This window comes from Ochotona princeps, chromosome 10 (assembly GCF_030435755.1).
Source record: "Ochotona princeps isolate mOchPri1 chromosome 10, mOchPri1.hap1, whole genome shotgun sequence".
NCBI classification, from domain to species: domain Eukaryota; kingdom Metazoa; phylum Chordata; class Mammalia; order Lagomorpha; family Ochotonidae; genus Ochotona; species Ochotona princeps.
Window position 1 is genome coordinate 30,078,432 of NC_080841.1, and position 19,593 is coordinate 30,098,024.

General features: G+C 51.0%; 1 protein-coding gene across 2 annotated transcripts; it reads right to left on the reverse strand.

The window, feature by feature from the left end:
• Window positions 1–505: 505 nt before the first annotated feature.
• TLR5 (toll like receptor 5) lies at window positions 506–5,803 on the reverse strand. 2 transcript variants are annotated; one of them, XM_004578616.3, is made up of 2 exons: window positions 5,663–5,803; window positions 506–3,481 (listed from the first exon to the last, which is right to left on the reverse strand). In XM_004578616.3, the coding sequence occupies exon 2, from the start codon at window positions 3,475–3,477 to the stop codon at window positions 901–903; it is 2,577 nt and encodes an 858-aa protein (XP_004578673.2). In that variant the 5' UTR covers window positions 3,478–3,481; window positions 5,663–5,803; the 3' UTR covers window positions 506–900. The 2 variants fall into 2 exon arrangements, with proteins under 2 accessions (XP_004578673.2, XP_058525197.1); XM_058669214.1 differs by lacking the exon at window positions 5,663–5,803 and adding an exon at window positions 4,029–4,196.
• Window positions 5,804–19,593: the final 13,790 nt, after the last annotated feature.

The following is a 19,593-nucleotide window of genomic DNA, read 5'->3' on the forward strand; positions in this document are numbered from 1 at the left end:
CCATAAACAGGGAGCTGGATGGGAAATAGAGTGGGCAGGACATGAACTGGCACCTATACGGGGAGGATTAGCCAATTGAGCCATTGCACCAGGCCCCTGGGAATTTATTTTTAACAACAACTTTAGGAGGTAGATGTTATCATGCTGACAGGTAAGAACACAGACACACAGCAAGGGTGTAACATGCACTCAGCTATAAAGCAGAAGAATCAAGACTTAACCCAGGCTTGTGCACAAAGCCCACATTCTTTCCATGATATACCAAGTAGCTGATAGACGAGATGTGGTGAGGACTAAAATGGAAGAAGTAGGTCTGTACTGAGTCATGAGTGGTCTTGAATGCCAAGATGAAATAAAGGTAGTGCGCCAGAGAAGGCACATGGGCCACAGGGTGCGCCCATATGCAGATGAAGGCAGACAGGATGGTATGGACACAAGAATGGCAAGCATTTGTGTCTTAGGGGGCCTCTCTTACGTCTAAGAGGGAGAGGGAGAGAGAGAGAGAGAAGCCTGCACCTGCTTTTTCTTTTGCTTTCTATGTAGCCTTGTTTTTGCAAAACATAAAAACCTGGAGTAATAGATCAGCCCTTTCTTGGCTGAATGCTAGAGCAGGCGTACCACACATCATCCATGACTTCTCCCACGGTGCTCTTCTGCTGGTGAGGGTGCTCACTGCAGCTAACGCCTCAGGAGAGAACAGTACCATTGGGGCTGAAAGGAATCAGCGGCAAAGAGAACCTCAAGGGGGCAGTACTGATTTTCCTAGATCTCTTCTTTTCCTCTTGGAGGTCAGTGACACATGACATGAATATCCAGAGATTTATGCTGTTGTCACAGTAGGAGACAGACTTCATGAAGGGCTATTTGTGGCTTCAGATCAATTGCAAACTGCTGCTTGGACTAGGAGATGGTGGCCACAGTTTGCAGCATAATGCTTTCACCTCTCTTCTTTGGTCTCTCCTTCTTCACTATGCATTGAGACAGTCTATTGAGGAACCAGTGGACATCTTGGAGATCCTCAGGCCACCTCAAGTACAGCTGCTTCTGCACGAAGCCTCGGAGGTATTGATGCTTCATCAGCTGATATTGACTCAGAGTCCCGACTACCACCATGATGAGGGTGCTGCTGACATCAGACAAACACCTGCTCTGGGCATAACTGAAGGCTTCCAGGCACCATCCGTCCCGAAGGAAGTGTCTGCTCACCAGACAGACTATCTTCCTACTGCTCCAGACAGCAGCCTGGATGTTGGTGATGTGGTTTTCTCCCGGGACAAAGTCTCTTTGTTCAATGCAGAGGTTGAATCTGTTTTGGTCACTGTATTGTCTGTCCAGATGTTTGAGCAGAGCCGTCTGCACCCACTCGAAGTCTTTGCTGCTGAAGCACAGGTAGGCGTCATATTTGTATTCATGGAGCTCTGTTCCCTGGGAGTGGTCCCCAAACACCAGCCTTTGGGCTGTCTTATAACAGAGGAAACAAAAGCCGCGGAATTTTGTGACCATGAGAGTGGTCAAGAGGAACAGAGTCAAAGTGACAGTAAACACAACGAAGAGGGAGAACTTGAGCAACGTTAGGATTTTCTCTTCATCACAACCCTCAGTGGAGATAGAGTAGAGCGAAGCTCCCAAGAGCGAGTCGGGGTACATGCAGTAGAGGTCTGCAGGAGATCCAAATACAGAGACATTGGTTTGATTAAGCCAACTGATAAACTTGCTAAGTTCACACACACAGATGAACTTGTTATGGGTAATGTCCAAGATGCGAAGTGAGGCAAATAAATCAGGATCAGGAGAGAGCAGCTGGTTTCTGGACACATCCAAACTCTCTAAACTGGCAGGGAAGCTGCCGGGGGCAAGAGCTGTCAGCCTGTTGGAGCTGAGGTTAAGGATCTTCAAGGCAGTCAGGTTGCTAAACAGTCCAGGTGGAAGGAAATTCAGATAGTTATCATCCAGATACAGAATTTGTAGGTGAGAAAGCCCTTGGAAAAGATCCCAGCCACACCCGGATTCCCAGGCCAGCTGCAACATATTTCCGGTAAGGAAAAGTTGTTCTAAGCTGAGATTCTCTGTCAATGGGTGACTTTGCGTACAGGAAGAAAGGCGATTTTCATTCAAGATGAGAATCTGGAGTTGGGGTATCTGGAGGAGGAAGTAGAGCTCATCCAGGTTTTCTAATCTGTTCTCTGTTAACTGGAGGAATTTGGCTGTAAGGTGGGTGTCTGACAAGGACGCTAGTTTGTTGTTCGCCAAAAGGAGGGTAGGAATGCTTGGAAGAGAAGAGATGGTCGTAAGCGCATTGTCCCGGAGATCCAACATACTCAGTTTTTCCAGGGATTGGAATGTTCGGGTCTGGATGATGCCGATGTGATTCTTTTGGAGATCGATGTAGGTGAGCTCAGGCAGGCCGTCAAAGTCAGCACTATAGAGCTCCCCCAGAAGGTTATGCGACATGTTGAGAATCTGGAGTTTGTTAAGTCCATAGAAGGCCTCACTTGCAATCTTATTTATCTTGTTGTGGGCGAGGTTCAAAACCTTCAAAGCTGTAAGAGCCTCAAAGAGTCTGCGGTTCAGGGAGAAGATAAATCCGTGCGACAGATCCAAACTCAACACTGAGCTTCTGGCCAGGCCAGCAAATGTGCTCTGGCTAGGGTCTCTGATGTTGTTGAAGCCAAATCCAGCACCCATATTGTGGTAGGCGAGAATCAGAGAGGAAGTCTGGCTCCCGCTGATGGCCTGGCTGAAGTTTCCAGTGATGTCTGCAGTCCAGCCATTGCCCGAAACGTCCAAGGTCTCCAGCACCATGTCTCTGAATGGATTCCGACATGTCTCCCAGGCCACGGGCACTCTGCTGTACAGGTTATTGTTTGCCAGACTGAAGAAAGAGAACTCTTTCCCCTGGAGGGGCTGGAGCTCACTCTCACACACAACTAATATTTGATTGAGGGAGACGTCTACCGACTTTAAGGAATTCAAGTCTGCAAATGAAGCATGAAGGGAAAGACTTTGAATCTGATTGATGGATAGGTCCAAGCGAGACAAGGAATTTAAATTTCGGAAATAACCATCTTTTAATACAATATCAGAGAGACCACAGCCAAATAACCGAAGTTCAATCAGATGGGGGAGCCCCTGGAAGGCATCTGGATGCAAGACGCTGAACTGATTTTGGCCCAAGTCCAAGATCTTAAGGTTGGGCAGGTTCCTGAAGGCATCTTTGGCAATGGTCAAGGGCGTGTACTGGGTCCCAAGCTCTAGCAGCTGCAACTGCTCCAGGAGGGGGAAGGACGAGGTGGTGACTGTCCTGATATAGTTGAAGTTTAGCAGAAGACTCTCTGTGCTGTTGAGGACCTGCGGGACCTGGGTGAGGTTGCAGAAACGATAGAAAGCCACCTGCCCGTCAAAGGAGCAGGGAACAATTCCAAACACAGCACTCACCATGAGCACCACTCCTATGAGAAGGTCAAGGTGATCTGCCATGATCCTACAGAAAAGAGGAATGAAAACACAGGCATCTAAGCTTTAGGCAATGCACATGGGCTCACAGAACTTGGAGGATCAAAACCACCGCTGTAGTGTAGTGGGTTAAGCTGCCACTTGGGGCAATAACATCATATAACGGAATTGTGAGTCCTAGCTTCTCCACTTCCAATCCAGCTCCCTGCTCATATGTCTGAGAAAGCAACAGAGGATGACCCCAATCCTTGAGCCTCTGACACCCAGACGGATTTCCCGGTTCCTGGCTTTTTTATCTTAGTCTTGGGCATTGCAGCCATTTGGGGAGCCAATCAACAGATGGAAGCTCTCACTCTCCCTTTAAAAACAAATAAACTTTAAATAAACCTTAGGGGTCTGCCCTACTATGTGCCTTCTCCCTTGCACCCTGTGTTATCTGACTCCATGTGCATAGCTATTGGCAGAGATGGCTTGCTGGAGATCCAGTTGCTCTTGCTCTATCAAATTCTTACACTGCTTTTTCTCTTTCTTTTGTTTTAAGATTTTATTTATTTTCATTGGAAAGGCAGACTTACAGAGAGAAGGAGATACAGAGAGAAAGATCTTAAGTTTGCTAGTTCACTCCATAAGCAGCTGCAACCACCACGTCCAAGATGATCTGAAACCAGGAGCCACAAGCCTCTTCTGGATCTTCCACGCGGGTGCAGGGTCCCAAGGTTTTGGGCTGTCTTCCTCTGCTTTCCCAGGCCACAAGCAGGGAGCTAGATGGGAAGTGGGACTGCTGGGATTAGAACCGGTGCCCACATGGCTCTGGACAGGGACAGGGTCTGCCAGAGAGAATTCTGTCCACTTGCAGGCTTTCTGGTTGTGGCAGTGATGTGTGTGAGTGCCCTCCACCCCACCCCCCAGGAAGCAGGGGCACATATGTTCATGATGGTTCTGAGCTGTGCAGAGCCAGCTACATCTCACACCCCAGCACACCCACCTACATGTCGTGTCATCCCTGGGAGTGAAATCCCTGCTTGCAGCCACCTCGGAATCCAGCTCTGGGGTTCAGTCTGTTACTCCAGGGTTGCACTGTATTCCCCCAGGAGTGCAGCCACCTTGCCCATTAGGGAATGACAGTGCCTTGCTCAGTTTAGGACCTGACTAAGCACCATTCACCCCTGGGGAAAATCGGTCGCTGATGGGCAATGCCTCCATGGGGAGTGGTGAGCAGCGTGACCTGCTTGGTGATGGCCCAGATGTGTCGGCTAATGTACGTGGGCTTTGTGTTTAAGCCTTGGACTCCTTCTATCAGCATACGGGAACATCTCATTCACTTCTCCCAGGCAGTCACCTATTGTAACTCATACCAATTCAATGTAAGCTACTCTCCCTTTTACTTCTTTTCCATTATCTTGATATCAGTAGTTAGGTGTGCAAGTAGATCGTGTTATGTCTATGAATTCCATTTCAGAATAGTAGCAGGCATCGCTGCCCTAAATTATGGCACTTCTAGATCTGCCCACATTCATTATAGGTGCCTTGATGACCAGAAATGCTGTGAAGTTCTCTACCTACAGCGTTTGTGATGTTTTGTGTGAAGGTGGCCAGACAAAACAGCTACGGTTCCTTCTGAGTGAACTTGCTGAGGTTGTAAATGGTGCTAGGAGCTAATGTTGCTAATGGATACATGACACATGGCAGCTGAGGGAGGCTGCCTTTTAGACACTGGGATAAAAGTGCAATGTGATCTTAACAGTTAAATGGAAGGATCTTCGTGTGGAGAGATCACAGCAGATGAAAGTTTTAGCTTACAAGGAACTCTGAAAGTGAACACTGTCCCTCCTTCCATGGAGGTCTGTGACACGACCTCTCACGCACCCTGGGAGGCTCCTCTGAGACCAAGACACCTGCCATCTTCCATGCCAGACTGATCACTTGCATCCTGACACTCCCCCAAACCCTGATACTAACAGCCAGAAATCACAACTACTAACACTCCCCCAAACCCTGATACTAACAGCCAGAAATCACAACTACTAAGCCCCATTGGAAATGGACAACGTCCCAGGACGAGAGGAGAAGCAGCAGACCGTGACCCAGCTCTGCCCTTCCCACAGACAACTGTAAGGCTGTGACTCTAGAAGCCAGGATGGTCATGGGAGGGACAGACGGAAGCACGTGCTGGGAAGCAGGGGCACTTCGTGGTACTGGAGGTGAGTACCTGAGTCACAGAGGACAAGAGGGAGCTGGCAGCTTCGGGAGAATTCAGGCCTGCTATGGTCCCAGGAGGAAAACAGTCGCGGAGAGACCATGCTGAGTTTCAAGCAACCTTCCCACACCTGACAGCATAAAGCTGATTCTGTGGGCAGGCATACAGGATGTTGCCCCTGAGTTTGCCCCTGCAGTGGGCATCGGCTCTCAGCCATGCTCCCGGCAGCACATATTGCCTTGCAGCAGTTTTTAAATCTTTTGAGGTCATGCATGGACCTCGTGGAAAATCTGCTTGTAGCGTTGGCTCCTTGCCCACCGAAAAGTCGGCATAACAAACTAGAGTTTGTACCCGGAAGGCTCTGTGCCCTCCTGTGACCAGCCCACGGCAAAGTCACATTGAGAAGCCTTGGTTTATGCTGCTCAACTGCCACGCTTGCATTCTGCGAAGGACTCGTGGGTAAATATTTCAGGCTTTGCAGGCCACACGCAGGTCCCTGTTGACTGATCTCGGTTCTAGAAGAAACAAAAACAGAGACTTTGATTTCACTATCGAGCGTCTGATGTGACAGGAAGGCAGACAGGTTCTGACATTGAACCACCAGTGTTTGCAGGAAAGAACTCACTTGACCTCCAAGATGCTGACAATTTCGCGGGAGCTGCTCTCTCCAAACAATGAATTCGGAACCAGGCAAAGCAACGTCTGCAGCGCCATGGGAGTGGGAACAAGGGCTCGAAATCACAGACCACTGGCTGTCTGCAGGGGTCCAGGTGCAGCCCGTGCGGGGACGCCTTCCGACCCGGCAGAGGAGCGGCGCCCTCTGGTGGTCATCAAGACAGGCGCGCTCATGGGACTAAAATTTCTCCCCTGGCCAGAGCAATGAAACGCAACTTGCACAACTAGTTCATCTACTAGGTGACATGCATGTTCCTCTTAAAAGTCACTGCTCTGTGCAAAACGACACAAAGACCATAGGGCTTGGGGAATAAGCGAGGCTAGGGGATAGTACATTGTCCGTGGTAGCTTTAAAAAAAAAAACGGGGGCTCGGCGTCGTGCCCTAGCAGCTAAAGTCCTCGCCTTGAACGCGCAGGTATCCCTTACGGACGCCGGTTCTAATCCCGGCAGCTCCACTTCCCATCCAGCTCCCTGCTTGTGGCCGGAAGGCATTCGAGGACAGCCCAAAGCCTTGGGACCCTGCACCCGCATGGGAGACCTGGAGGAGGTTACTGGCTCCTGGCTTCGGATCGGCACTGCACCGGCCGTTGAGGTCACTTGGGGAGTGAATCATCAGACGGAAGATCTTCCTCTCTGTCTCTCCTCCTCTCTGTATATCTGGCTTTCCTAATAAAAATAAATAAATCTTTTAAAAAAATGGGGATTCAATAAAAGTAGCAGTACAATTTGAACCAAGATGAATGCCCACAAAATGTATGAACACAAAATATGGGCGTGTGGATCTGGGTCTCAGCAGGTTGTTGCCCACAAGCAGCTACGCTGAAGTAACAGAAAGATCTGATGTCCAAGGGAGAGCTGTAGTCCCAGATGTGGATGCCCTGCCTCAAACCAGACGTAGAGGACAGAGGTCACCAACAAACACAAGAGGGGTGTCCTGTGTGTTCCTGTATGGCTAGGCTCTGCCAGGCAGGGTTTTCTGCCTTTATACACGAGGAATCGCATATTAACCTGTGCAAAAACCCACATCCCTCATATGTTAGTATTGTTCCTCAACTTCTATTATAAAATGTTTAGGTTTTCAGAACTGCTTGAATTGGGGAGGTGAGCTAAAAACTTGCTGCCTGGCAAAGTTATGATTAGATTTAGGAATTGAGACATGGGCCTGAGTGATGGATTGGCACTGTTAGCTTATGTAACATGTCAGTAATGTCCTCCAGTGTCTGAGTTCACAAATTCACTTTTCCTTTTTTTTTTTTTAAGATGTATTTATTTTTATTGGAAAAGCAGGTCAGATTTACGGAGAAAAGGAGAGATAGAAATATCTTTCATCCGCTGGTTCACTGTCTGAATGACAATAGCTGGATTTGAGCCAATCCAATCCAAGCCAGGACCATCTTCCAGGTCTCCCACGTGGGTGCAGAGTCCCAATGCATTGGACCATCCTATACTGCTTCCCCAGGCCACAAGCAGGGAGCTGGATGGGAAGTGGAGCAGCTGGGACATGAGCCAACACCCACATGGGATCCTGGCACTGGCAAAGTAGGAATTTAGCCATCGAACCTTTGTACCCCACAAATTCACATGCCAGTACAAGCATTACAACATAAGTGATGCTGCTGTCACTTAGCTTAGGCTCTCAGTTCCCATTCAGAGAAGAAAAGAAGTAGGCCTTGCCACTGTGATCCCACCCCCAGAACCCATAGGATTGACTGGGGAACCATCCAGGGTAGGGAAAATCCCAGGGCCTATATCTGTATCATAAAATGAAAATAATAATAATAAATGCAAAAAAATAAGGAGAAAGACAACGTCTGAAGATCAATGGTGGGGATATATTTAATGCCACTAAATGGTGAGTTTAAAATGGACTATATTTTGCCATAATGTAAAATCAAAGGGTGAGTGCCTCCCATGTCTGAGTGTGAGCTTCAGTCCAGCTCCTCCACTTCTGAGTCAGCAACCCGCCCACGTGCATCCTGGGAGGTGGTGCCAGTTCGTGGGTGCCCACCACTCACACAGACTCCTGGCCTCAGCCTGGCCTCAACCTAGCTTTTGTGGCATTTCAGAGTGAACCAGCAGATGGAACATTTCAGTCTCTCTCTCCCTTTCTCTCTGTCTGCTTTTCAAGAAGACAAATAAATAAAATGGAATCAAAAATGCTAGCAGTGATGTCCACACCTGACTCCCAGAAGCTCAGGTGCCAGTGGCCTGGAACGGATGTCACGGTAGTAGCCTGGGTACCCGGAAGCAAATGGTGCTCAGGCCATACTTTGGGCTTCACTGAGCCACAGAATCCCTCCAACTCGGAATCCCCGGCATTCTCCTAGAGGAAGAAGGGCTGGCTAGAAAACTTGCGAGCAGATGAGCAGTGAGTTTTTATTATCAAGGCTGGGTGAACTTGTACCTGGGGCATTGATGGAGGTGGGAGGGGGAGAGAGCAGCACAGTCAGTACACCGGCCAGGCACCATCAATGAAGATAATCTTTCATCTGCACTAATTCATTCAGCTTTCATCCTAGGCATTTGCAGAGCAGGTTCCCTTTCCTGACTTCACCGACTGGCCAGCAGAGTTGTCTACCCAAGCTGGGCTGAGCTACAGACCATGGCATTTCTTCAGCAAACACTCTTAGCCCTGTATTTGAGGGTGGTGGAGGAGGGCAGCTCAGGCTGAGCCAGAGGCTGCTAATTGAATGCTTGATTCCTTACGAATAAGGCCAGTCATAGGGTCCTTGGCAGGGCACGCTGGCTGTAGTTAAGTGACAAGCTGTGGCGGGGAGGGTCCTCCTGGCAGGGGCCAGCATCCAACCGCAGCAGCGGCCTTGGGGGCCTCACTTATCCAAGAAGGACACTACATGTATTTCCAGGTGTGGGCCTGGGAGAGCATCTCCAAAGCTCACACAGCAATACAAACCTGGGGCCAATTCCTGATCTGGTTATGGATTTTAGGGTTAGCCTCGGACCGAGTTAGTGGACAAGGTGAACTCCCATGGGACCAATACATGTTCCAGATGCATGAAGCATTTCTCCATTGGAACAAGCCAGCAATTGAGCAATGCTGGGGCCACAGTCCCTTGAGCCCAGCATTTGCCTCTGACCACAGTTCCAGCAAAACAGGTGGATGACTGCAGATCCACCAGCCTCACATCGCCTTGGCTATAAGTTTAGCTTGCTTTACAAACCAGTGTGACTTTAAGGCTCTGTTGGAGCTGTCTCCCCCTCACCCAGCACCACCATCCCTCCTTGTGTAGTGCTGGAACTGGAATTTCTGCTGTCCTTAAGGAACTCTCCCAGGCTGAGGACCCGTTGCTGTACTAGATGTCCACTGCTGATGGTCCCTTGACCACCAAGGTCACACGGTATCTCTGATCTCCAGAAGAGCAAGGCCCACAGAGCAGGCCCCTGGGCAGGGGCAGCAGCTGTGTGGTGCCCAGCATGGCCCTGCTGCATGAGCAGCCTTGGGGCTGGGGCCTGGCAGGTTCTGTTAGCCAACCCTCGCATGAGGACCATTAGGCTGGAGTCTGCAGAAGAAGCAGGAACTGCCGGCCAGCCCTATGCTGGAGTCTGCATCCATGGAGTCAACCGATCACAAACTACAAACACTTGAACTTTTCTTGCCTATCCTGAGTGTGCACAAACGTTTCCTCTGTAGTTATTCCCTAAACAAGACGATTTAACAACCGCTTGCATAGCGTTTATGGTGATTTAGGCATTAAAAGTAATCTAGGAATGATTTCAGTAATACCGGAGGAGGTGCTGAGGTTGAAACACTGTACCACTTTCTATAAGGGACTTGAGTGTTTGCGGGCCTGGGGACCTGGAGCAAGGGAGGGTTGTCTTGCGAATCCTGCACAGGCACCCCCCCATAGTGCTGAGCTAGCACCTCCCCCTCATTCTCCCAGTCCTCTGTATTACTTAGGTCCGTTTTACAGATGAAGAAACTTAGGTTCAGAGAAGATGAGTAACTTACTTGAGAGCACACAGCTCCGTCTACTGAATGCCACCCTCCAGGTTAAGGGGATGCCCAGGTCTTCCAGCTCAGCAGTCCTGCCCCAGCTCGCCTGCCAGTCATCAAGTTGGGCTTGAGGTCACCTCCATTGGGCCAATTCTACCAGGTCTGCAGGAAGACCCACCCTTAATCCCAGGGCCACTTATTTTGTTCATTCTTCTCTCCTGCTCTTTCACACCCCCTGCCCTACATTAATCTTGTAGGGGCCTCATGACTGTTCTGGAATCTTCCTTACCTTCTCAGAGCACTGGCATCCCTACACATTTGTCCCCTAATCCTTCTTGCTCAGACTCACTACAGTGCCTGAGCAGCCATGCCCAGCACCATGATGGGAACCTACCAAATTCCTTCAGGGCAACCTGCCTGCACACCACCCCCTTGCCCAGGGTTACATTTTAAAGCACCCCTGCGCCCTCCCTGTCCATGGGGCTCCCCTCCCCACCCCACCCCTCGAAGGCAGGTCTGGTTTTGCTCTCCCTGGCCTACAGCCTTGCAAGGCGTCCATCTGATGAGTATGCTGAATGAATGAATGAATGAATGCACCTGCTGTAGGCATGAACGCATGCATTGCTTGCCTTCCACATGGGGAGCTTCAGGCTGCACAGGACTCATCTGCCAGGTCCCTGGCTTCCCCAGATGAAATGGCCTGGGAGAGGTGGGAACCTGGGGCACACTCAGAGCAGCCTCCTGCCTCTCTTCCCTCCTGGCTGAGCCTTCATGCCCTGCCAGCAGGGTGTGGTCATATTAAACTGTCACTTCTGTGAGCTTGTTGTTTCCTATCCCTTCCTGCTCTGTCCCCCAACTGTAACATCTAGAAACATCCTTTTGTGCATCTGTAGCGGTTCTGTGCACAGCCCCTCCTGAGCTCCCTCGATTGGCTGCAGCTTGACCTGGAGTTATTTCCCCAGCGTGTCTGTCCTCAGCATCCATCCAGGCAGGCTAGGTCACGCTGGTGTCCTTGGCCTCCCATGGAAAGAAGCCTCAGGCTGGCATGGGAGCAGCTGGCAGCCCCTGTGGCAGTGCAGGATCCCTCCAGCATTGGCTATGATTCTGCAGCCACTGCTCAGCTTTCAGACCCCACCGATGCCCTCCTGGACCATGGCAGGGAGCACTGGCCCATCAGTCTGCTGCCCCTGACCCCTGAACCCCTCTGCCAGAGGCAGCCCTGTGGTGCTCTGGTCAGAAGTCTTCCTGGCTCCTTAGGCCCCAGAAGTGCCAACTCTTCAAGATGACTTTGAGATCTCTACGCAAGAGTAAAAGCTAATTCAGGGACAGTTCACAAGAAAGGGGATTTAGTTCTTGAACCCCTCATCTTACACAGGGGCAGCTCAAGCTGCCCTCCACCTGGTGACACCTACACTCTTTATGTCACTGCCCTGTGCTCATTCTCTGTCCTCAGCCTCCATCCCAGTGCCTCTGCTTGGGCTGATCCTGGGCTTCGGGATGCAGGAAGTCTCAGCAGCTTGTCCTGTTCCACTGGCCTTTCACAGACCGGTTTGACCCTGGAGTGGCCCTCACTCTCCTGCAGGTGCAATTGAGCTCCCTGGCTTGACATTCTGGCTCCCTCTCCGTTACAGTGTCCACATGGCATTCAGCCATTCTCCCAGCTCCACCCCTCCCCACCCATGATGTGTCATCTGAGAGCAGGGACCAGCTTCTCATCAGGCAGGATTCCCGGCAGGACTTAGCACAGCTGCTGGCCTCAGCAGTACTTTTCTCATTCCTGCTTTTGCACAAGATACTTTCTCGTTAGACACACTCTCCCACCCTGAATCCCAGCACTAGGCCCTACTGATGCATTAGCAATCCAGGGGCAGGGGATTCCCTGATAATTTTTAAATTATTAAAAAGAGAGACAGGAAACATAGCATTGATGTTACAAGTTTCCATAGTGGGGTGGTTATCACATTCACCTAACATAGCATTGATGTTTTTGTCTGCCATATGTACTGTTCCTAGTAGAATAGCTGATCCCCATTACATGTGTCTGTATTAAACAGGGTCAGGACTGGAAAAGGTCAAGATTGTGTTGTAGATGGAGGCACGTGGAGTGCCAGGGCTGAAGGAATCTGGAGAAGACATGGGCCCAGGGTGGAATGCCAATCGGGATGCTGCCTGTCATGTGAGATTGCCTGGTTGTGGGACCCTACTCCGCTTCTGATCCAGCTTCCTGCCAAAGTGCACCCTGCAAGCAGCACATCATGGTCTCAGTGCTTGGGCTCCTGGTAGCTAAAGGGCTGGGATTCCAGGCTCCTGACTTGGTCCCGGCTCAGCCGTAGCTGATATGGACATTAAGGGTGACAAACCAGTGGATCAAGACATCTGTATTTCTCTCTCTCTCTCTCTCTCTCTCTCTCTCTCTCTCTGTTACTCTGCTTTTCAAGTAGGTAAAAATGAATAAAACTTTTAAAAAGAGAAAGAAGGACACCTTTGGTCCAGACCCAGAAAGTGGTCCTGGAAGCCATCTGCTCACAAGGGCACCCTTCTTCCTTGGTGGTGGGCAAGGGGGGTGTCACTCTAAGAATAAACCCACCCTGGTGGACAGGAAGCTTTCCCTGGGGACCCTGAAATGCCACTCACAACATTTCTGCTGCCCACTGGCTTCTGAACAAGGGCAAGGAAGGACAGTTCGCTGGGTCTTCTCACCAGGGAGCAGGAAATCCAGCGAGTAGGTTCTCGTGGTTTTCTAGGAAACAGAGCTGAAACCAGCACTGGAGGCTGGAAAGGCTGGTTGAGGGGACATGGCATGACGGGAACCAGCCTGGCTCAGAGAGGTGGTCACATGCACTATGCATCAAGCAGCACGACACTTCTCAGCAGTACACCTGAGGAAGCTCACATTCCAAAGAAAATTCATTTGCATAGCTCATGATTCTGGAGGGTGCAGGGCATGGTGCTGGCCCAGGCTGAACTCCATGGGTTGTTCTAGCATTGGGGACCACAGCAAGCCAACTCTTACATCTGGAAGCAGCAGCAGAGGCAAGGAGCTGGTTGGAGTCAGCTTGGGCTGTTTTGACAGCCCCCTGGTGAGCACTACCAAGATGCTCACGCAAACTGCCTCTGGGGGCAGAGCCCCCAGTGCCTGGGGACCTGGCTTCAGGCCCAGCTCTGGAAGGAGCCATCCCAGGAACCAAGCCGGGCTGCTGGTATGAGTCCAGTCCTACCTCCATCCCAGGGAGCCCTGGGGAGCCACCAGACATTGTCAGTGTCATCTTGAAGCTAGACACAGAGCAAGACCTCTTCATCCTAGTGGCACAGACAACTCCCGGAAATGCAGATTTCACTTTGTTCACACCCAGGAACAGGACCTGCATGTCTGTATTTTCTTTCTTTCTTTTTTTTAAGATTCATTTCATTTTTATTGCAAAGTCAGATATAGAGAGAGGAGGAGAGACAGAGAGGAAGATCCTCCCGCCGTCCAATGATTCACTCCCCCAAGCGGCTGCAACGGCTGGAGCTGAGCCAATCCAAAGCCAGGATTCAGGAACTTCTTTCGGGTCTCCCATTCCGGCGCAGGGTCCCAAAGCTCTTGGCCGTCCTGGACTGCTTTCCCAGGCCACAAGCAGGGAGCTGGATGGGAAGCGGGGCTGCCGGGATTAGAACCAGCGCCCACACGGGATCCCAGCGCGCAAGGCGAGGACTCTAATCACTACACTATTGCGCCGGGCCCGAGTCTGCATTTTCAGCAAGCGTCCAGGGGTGCAGATGCTGCCAGTGGCCAGGACTCAGGAGGCTTCTGCTGTTCCTCACTTCTGCTGTTATCCACTTGTCCCTTGCCCTCTCCCGCCCGCCCCCCCCCCAACCTCCCGGATGCCCCATTCTTATGGGGGGTGAGACTGGGTCTCACTCAGTAGGTCACCCTAGTTCTTCTCAGTGCATCATCCCAGACTCACGGGAATCCAACGGGTCACCTACTTTTCCATCCAAGTAAAGAAACGGGTGTGGGTACCATTTCTGGGGTCCAGGAGAGGCGCTTCTCTTGCCGACCAGCAGGGGGCGCGCGAAGGGCGGAGACTGTGGGGAGGAGTGCGACGGCGGCAGGGGAGGCGGCGCTGGGAAGCCCGGAGCTTGCGCCCCACGAGGTCCGGGGTGCCCGCGTTGATCCCGCGGATCTAAGAAGCGGAAATGGCCACGGCGTTTGCAGCTGGGTGTATCCCCGAGCTCGTCCCCTGGCCGATGCATGAGCCTGGACGAAGGCTGCAGCTCTCAGCAGCTGGCTCGCCGTCCGTGCAGCAGCAGCAGTGTCGGTTTCTGCTTGCCAATGCCAGCAGGGAGCAGACCTAATCCCCGGCGGGCTGGCCATCGCCCCGCCCCGCCCCGCACACGCCAGTCTTTCAAAACGCCACGAAGCGGAACAACGAAGGACGGGAACGCGATTTCTCAACAACCTGAGGTTGACTTGATGTCTCTCTTTTCAGCGCCCGTGGGACCTGGCGTAAAGACTTACCAGTACCTCAGGCACTGTTGTCCCGCGGCCCGCAAACAACCACACACACTGATACAGGAGGATGTGTTGGGTCCTAACTGGGTTAGGGTTAGAGGGCTCCCCTTCTGCCTATATAAGCTGGGGCACAGGCTTACCGCATCTGCTGGTCAAGCACAGCCTTTCGTCTGAGTGGTCATCTAAAACCAACAGCTACCCGGAGTGTTTTAGGGACCCGTGGTAAGCACCTGTCTTCAAAGGTCAGGATCAAGCCCTGCCAGTGCTCTCAATCAGAAAGGGAGCTTGGGTAGCTGTGACAGCAGCCCTGAATGCAACACAGCTCAGCAGGCATGTTGATGGGCTGCTGGGCAGAAGGGCAAGGTCGAATTCTGAGCTGTGGAGTCCCATTCTGGCATCCCCTGGGACAGGCTGACAGCAACAAGAAGCTTCTAGGTGGCTATGGAAATCATGTGGGGTGTGCGGGAGGGGAGGAGGACTGCTCTGTGACCAGCTCTCGGGCAGAAGGTGTCTGGATTGAGAACAGCCAGTCCCTTTGGTGGCTGGTGACATAGCCTGGGCCAAGGAGAGCCCTAGGGACCCTGAGCAGGAAAAGGGAGGCAGGCAGGATGGAGATGGCCCCGTGAGCCTCCAAGTGCAGGAATATGTCCTAGGAGACACATGTCCCCGCCAGGAGGGCAGAGGACTTCTGATTCAGGGCAAGGGGTCATTGAATGACCTGGCTTCAACTTGGCAGTGATGCGAGAGTTTGTGGTCAAGGCAGGGGCTGCGAGGCAGGGAGTTTGGGTGCTGGGTCCTCCTGCAGCTACCACCTAGACAACTCTACACAGCCCAAACCCTCCTGTGTCCTCCGCGTGGACTAGCAATTCTCCTTCTAGTAGCTTCCTTGTTCACTTTGAGACTGGCCAAGCATCACAACAGCAGTTGCAGATGGCGCCACGTCTCTCTGGAGCAGAACACTCATTGCAGTCTTGGTAAAGCCTTGTTTCTGAGATCTTGGGAATATGTGGCCGTGCATAATAAGTAATGTTAGTAAAATGGACAGATAAAACCAGGTCCACCTCTATCCTGGCCTTCAGTTTACTCTCAGAGGGGACAGTGGTGAGTCTGGCTGGTAGGACTTCTGGCTGGGATTTCCAAACATGGCCTTAGGCTGAGGACTCCCAGGCTTTGCCAGGAGGTACAGGGATGGATGGGGGAGCGGGAGGGTGTGAGCAGTCAGGAAAAGGAAGGTCCATGGTGAAAAAGCAGCAGAACTATGCCAGGGCTAAAGGTGCAACAGGGACGGGTGCTTGGACCAGCAGTGGTGACCGGGGTGCACCAGACAGCTGAACAGGAGGCACCCTCACCCACAAACCCCTGGGTCCCGCAACACACAAGATTCTGAAATGGCGGTGTAATCTGTGGCTGTTCGTTTGCTTTCTAGCCTGGAGATCTGAAGGTTCCAAAGCATGACATAGTGGATCTAGAAAAACTAAGGGAAAGGCCCTATTCACTCCCATCTTGTTTCATAGGTTGGGAACCAAAACACACAGCAGCCTTGAAGTTGTGGGGACCCAGTGGTGTCTCTAACCAAGATAGGGAGGGATCTTCGACCACAGAAACTCAGAGAGGAAAGTGGTGTGAGGTGTTGCCTTTATGTTGGTTGTCCGAGTTCAGATTCTGGCCACGTCACTGTTTATAGGATGGAGTGGCTGAGGCTGGCTGGGTGCTGCTTCCAGTTCCTGCTGTGCCGTTTCCAATCCTGCTGCCTCCTGATGCGTCCAGGAAAGCAGTGGAGGATGCCTTAGGTCCTTGGACCCTTACGCCCACATGGGAGACCCGGAAGAAGCTCCAGGCTCCTGGCTTTGACTGGTCCAGCTCCAGTTCTGGCCATTATGGCCATGTGGGGAGTAAACCAGTGGATGGATGATCTCTCTCTCTGTCTTTCCTTCTCTCTCTGCAAACATGCCTTTCCAATAAAAATAAATACATCTTCAAAAATAAAATGCTGTGAAGAGATACTGAGCTCCTATCTCTAGGTTCTCGTACACAGTAGATTATGTGTTTATTAAATTATTCATTGACTTTTAGAGCTGCTCCAACCTTCCATGACACTGAGTCCAGAGAGGTAACAGGAGTGATGACCTTGGACAAGTATGTTGTCCATAACATCAATATTATGAATCTTGTAGTGGCATCAGGAACATGAGCATGAAACTGAAGTTCCATCTTGTTTATTGTGTGTTTAGGGCAGTGGCTTAAGCACACGGACCTAAAGCCAGACACACGGCATTGGAATCCTGGCTTACCATTTACCCCATAGGTACTCTGTCAGTGCCACTTCTGTGTGTGCACTGGTGTCACTAATTTCTCTTCAAAACAGGACAAAACATCTAGCCAGCCCCACTGCAAGGGTAAATCAAGCCTGTGGGTGTCAGAGCTGAAAACCGATCACTGTGGCGTTGCAACAGCTTCTCCTGGGATTTAGCGATCTATGGCTCTGGACATTCTCCAAATAGAAAGGTCTATGGGACACAGGTGGGGAGGGGTGAGGAAGGTGAGGCGAGGAGGAGGTTTGGTAAAACAGAAGCAGCATGAATGGGGCATTTATCCAGAACCCTTAATGTCCATGGGCAACTGCTCCCTACATTCAAACTCGGCCCGACCTCCTGAAATATAACCGACAGAAAAATCTTCCCCCACCCAGTCACTCCTCCCTTTTTCTGAGAATTAATCCAGCCTTCTTTTCTGGCCCCATTCCTCAAACAGGAAGTCTAAACACTCCACCCAAGGCCTCCGTGACTCATTAATCATGCTCTTTTTTTAACCCCTTGAGGTCTGGTTTTCCTGTAGGAGCTTTCCTTCTGGAAGTTTCCCTCCTTCTCTTTTCTTCTGTTTTGAACTCCTGCTTTTTTTTTTAAAGCATCAGACAGTGCTGGCTTCTCATGTTTTTCTTTTCTTGACACAATCCCCTCCGCTGGCTTCCTTGATTTCCCTGTGTTTTCATCATTCCATCCCTTACTAGTGCCTGTTCACCCCGGCACACACACACACACCTGCCTGGCTTCAGGCTTTGCTCGGACTCTCTCCAGCCAAGCACCGCTTGCTGGCCTTGGTCAGCTGGACCCTCCCACAACACTCCCAAGGTCTCGCTCTAGCCCTGACCCCACCTGCCTTCAAGCAGTGTGTTTTCACTGATGAAAGGGCATTCCCATGTGAATGTCCTTTTACAACTTCAGACTCCACATGTCCCCAGATGACTCTGAACTCAGAAACATCTTCCAGAAACCAAAAATGTTTGCAGAATACTCAGAGGCACATATGTGAACAACTCCCTGGGTCAGGGGTTTGGCCAGGAAAACATAGCCAATCTCATTCTGGACACTCTCTGATAAAGAACTGATCACTAAACCCTTGGCTTTTTCTCTCCTTCCAATGTCTCTAGGTCTACCTTTTCTTTCATGTGTTCATCACCCTGGCCTAGCCTGCCACCCCACCTCTCAATGTCTTTATTGGGCACTTTCTATGAGAAACAATGTTAGATTATGGAGCTACATGGAGGGCAAACCCAATCAGACAGCTGTCATGCATGGGCAGATGGTTGAGTCTTGGGCAGCCAGAATGCGTGATGAAGGCTATGGAACACAGAGAAAGACACAGAAACCCAGGCAGAGGCAGCCTCTACACACAGGGTATGCAGACGCATAGCTCCCTAAGGATCAACAGCTGGAGTCAGAAAAGGAGGCATTCCTGGCAGAGACACCCAGCCAAATGGAAGGGGAGAGCCCAGGCCTGTCAGTTGCCTGGGGCTGGAGCGGCTCAGAAAGACAAAGCAGAAGCTCCAGACTGGTGTTGGCAGGACATGGGGCTGGAGAAATTATGCTCTGCAGGTTTTCTTCCCTTTGCCTTGCCCTGCCCTGTCAAGCTGAGTTGCTCAGTGCCGGCTCTGCTCTTCCCAGCCCATGCTATCTTCTTTGAGCCTGTATATGGATGATGCCACAGGACTTCACACTAAGTAGGTCTCTGATTGTGCCGCTGAGTTGTGTGTCTTCCCAAGCAGACCTGGAAGCTTCCGAACACTAGGGACCATGTCTCACACTTGTGTTTTTCCCACAAAGCTAAGTGCCTTATAGGATGTGGTTGACACATTAGGGAACTACAAAACCAGGACTGGAAATCACTGAAGATTCAGGGATCTGATTGAAGATTTGGATCCAAATCTTCCTTTCCACCAAATTAGTCATGAAACAATCATATTTGGTTCGAGTGACTGCACATTCCTGGGTTTTCTTGTTATCCGAGTGTGTGTGCTTGCACAGACAAATAAACCCAACTATTTCAATTTCAACATTGGGCAGAAACAAATTTCCTGATGCACAGATGTCAACAAAGAAGGCTCCGGGGCATGCCCCTTTCTTGGCAGAGGACTTCCCTGTTCAGGAAGAAAGTTGCAAGCCTGCAGGCTGGGTTGGCATTCTGACAGCAGACTCTCAAAGCTCCTTGCTTTGCTTTGAGCCATGCGTGTCCAAGGGGTGACCCTGGCTCATCGTTTAGGATGGAAGTGCTCATGAGGCAGATAATGGCACCCATATGCATAGGGCATCTTGATGGATAAAATATGGATTGTTTTTAGCTTTGGCCTGACTTCCTCCTCTGAGACCCTTCCCTACCCTGGACCCTTGCTGTCAATCCAGCCACTGAAGGATTAGCATCTAACTCCACAGAACTTCTCCCAGGACCCCACTTCTCTTTTGATTGGCTGTCTATGGCACACCCGCAATTCCTGGCCATTGTTTGATGCCCAGGAGAACAAGGTTGGAGAAATAAGGCACCCAGAA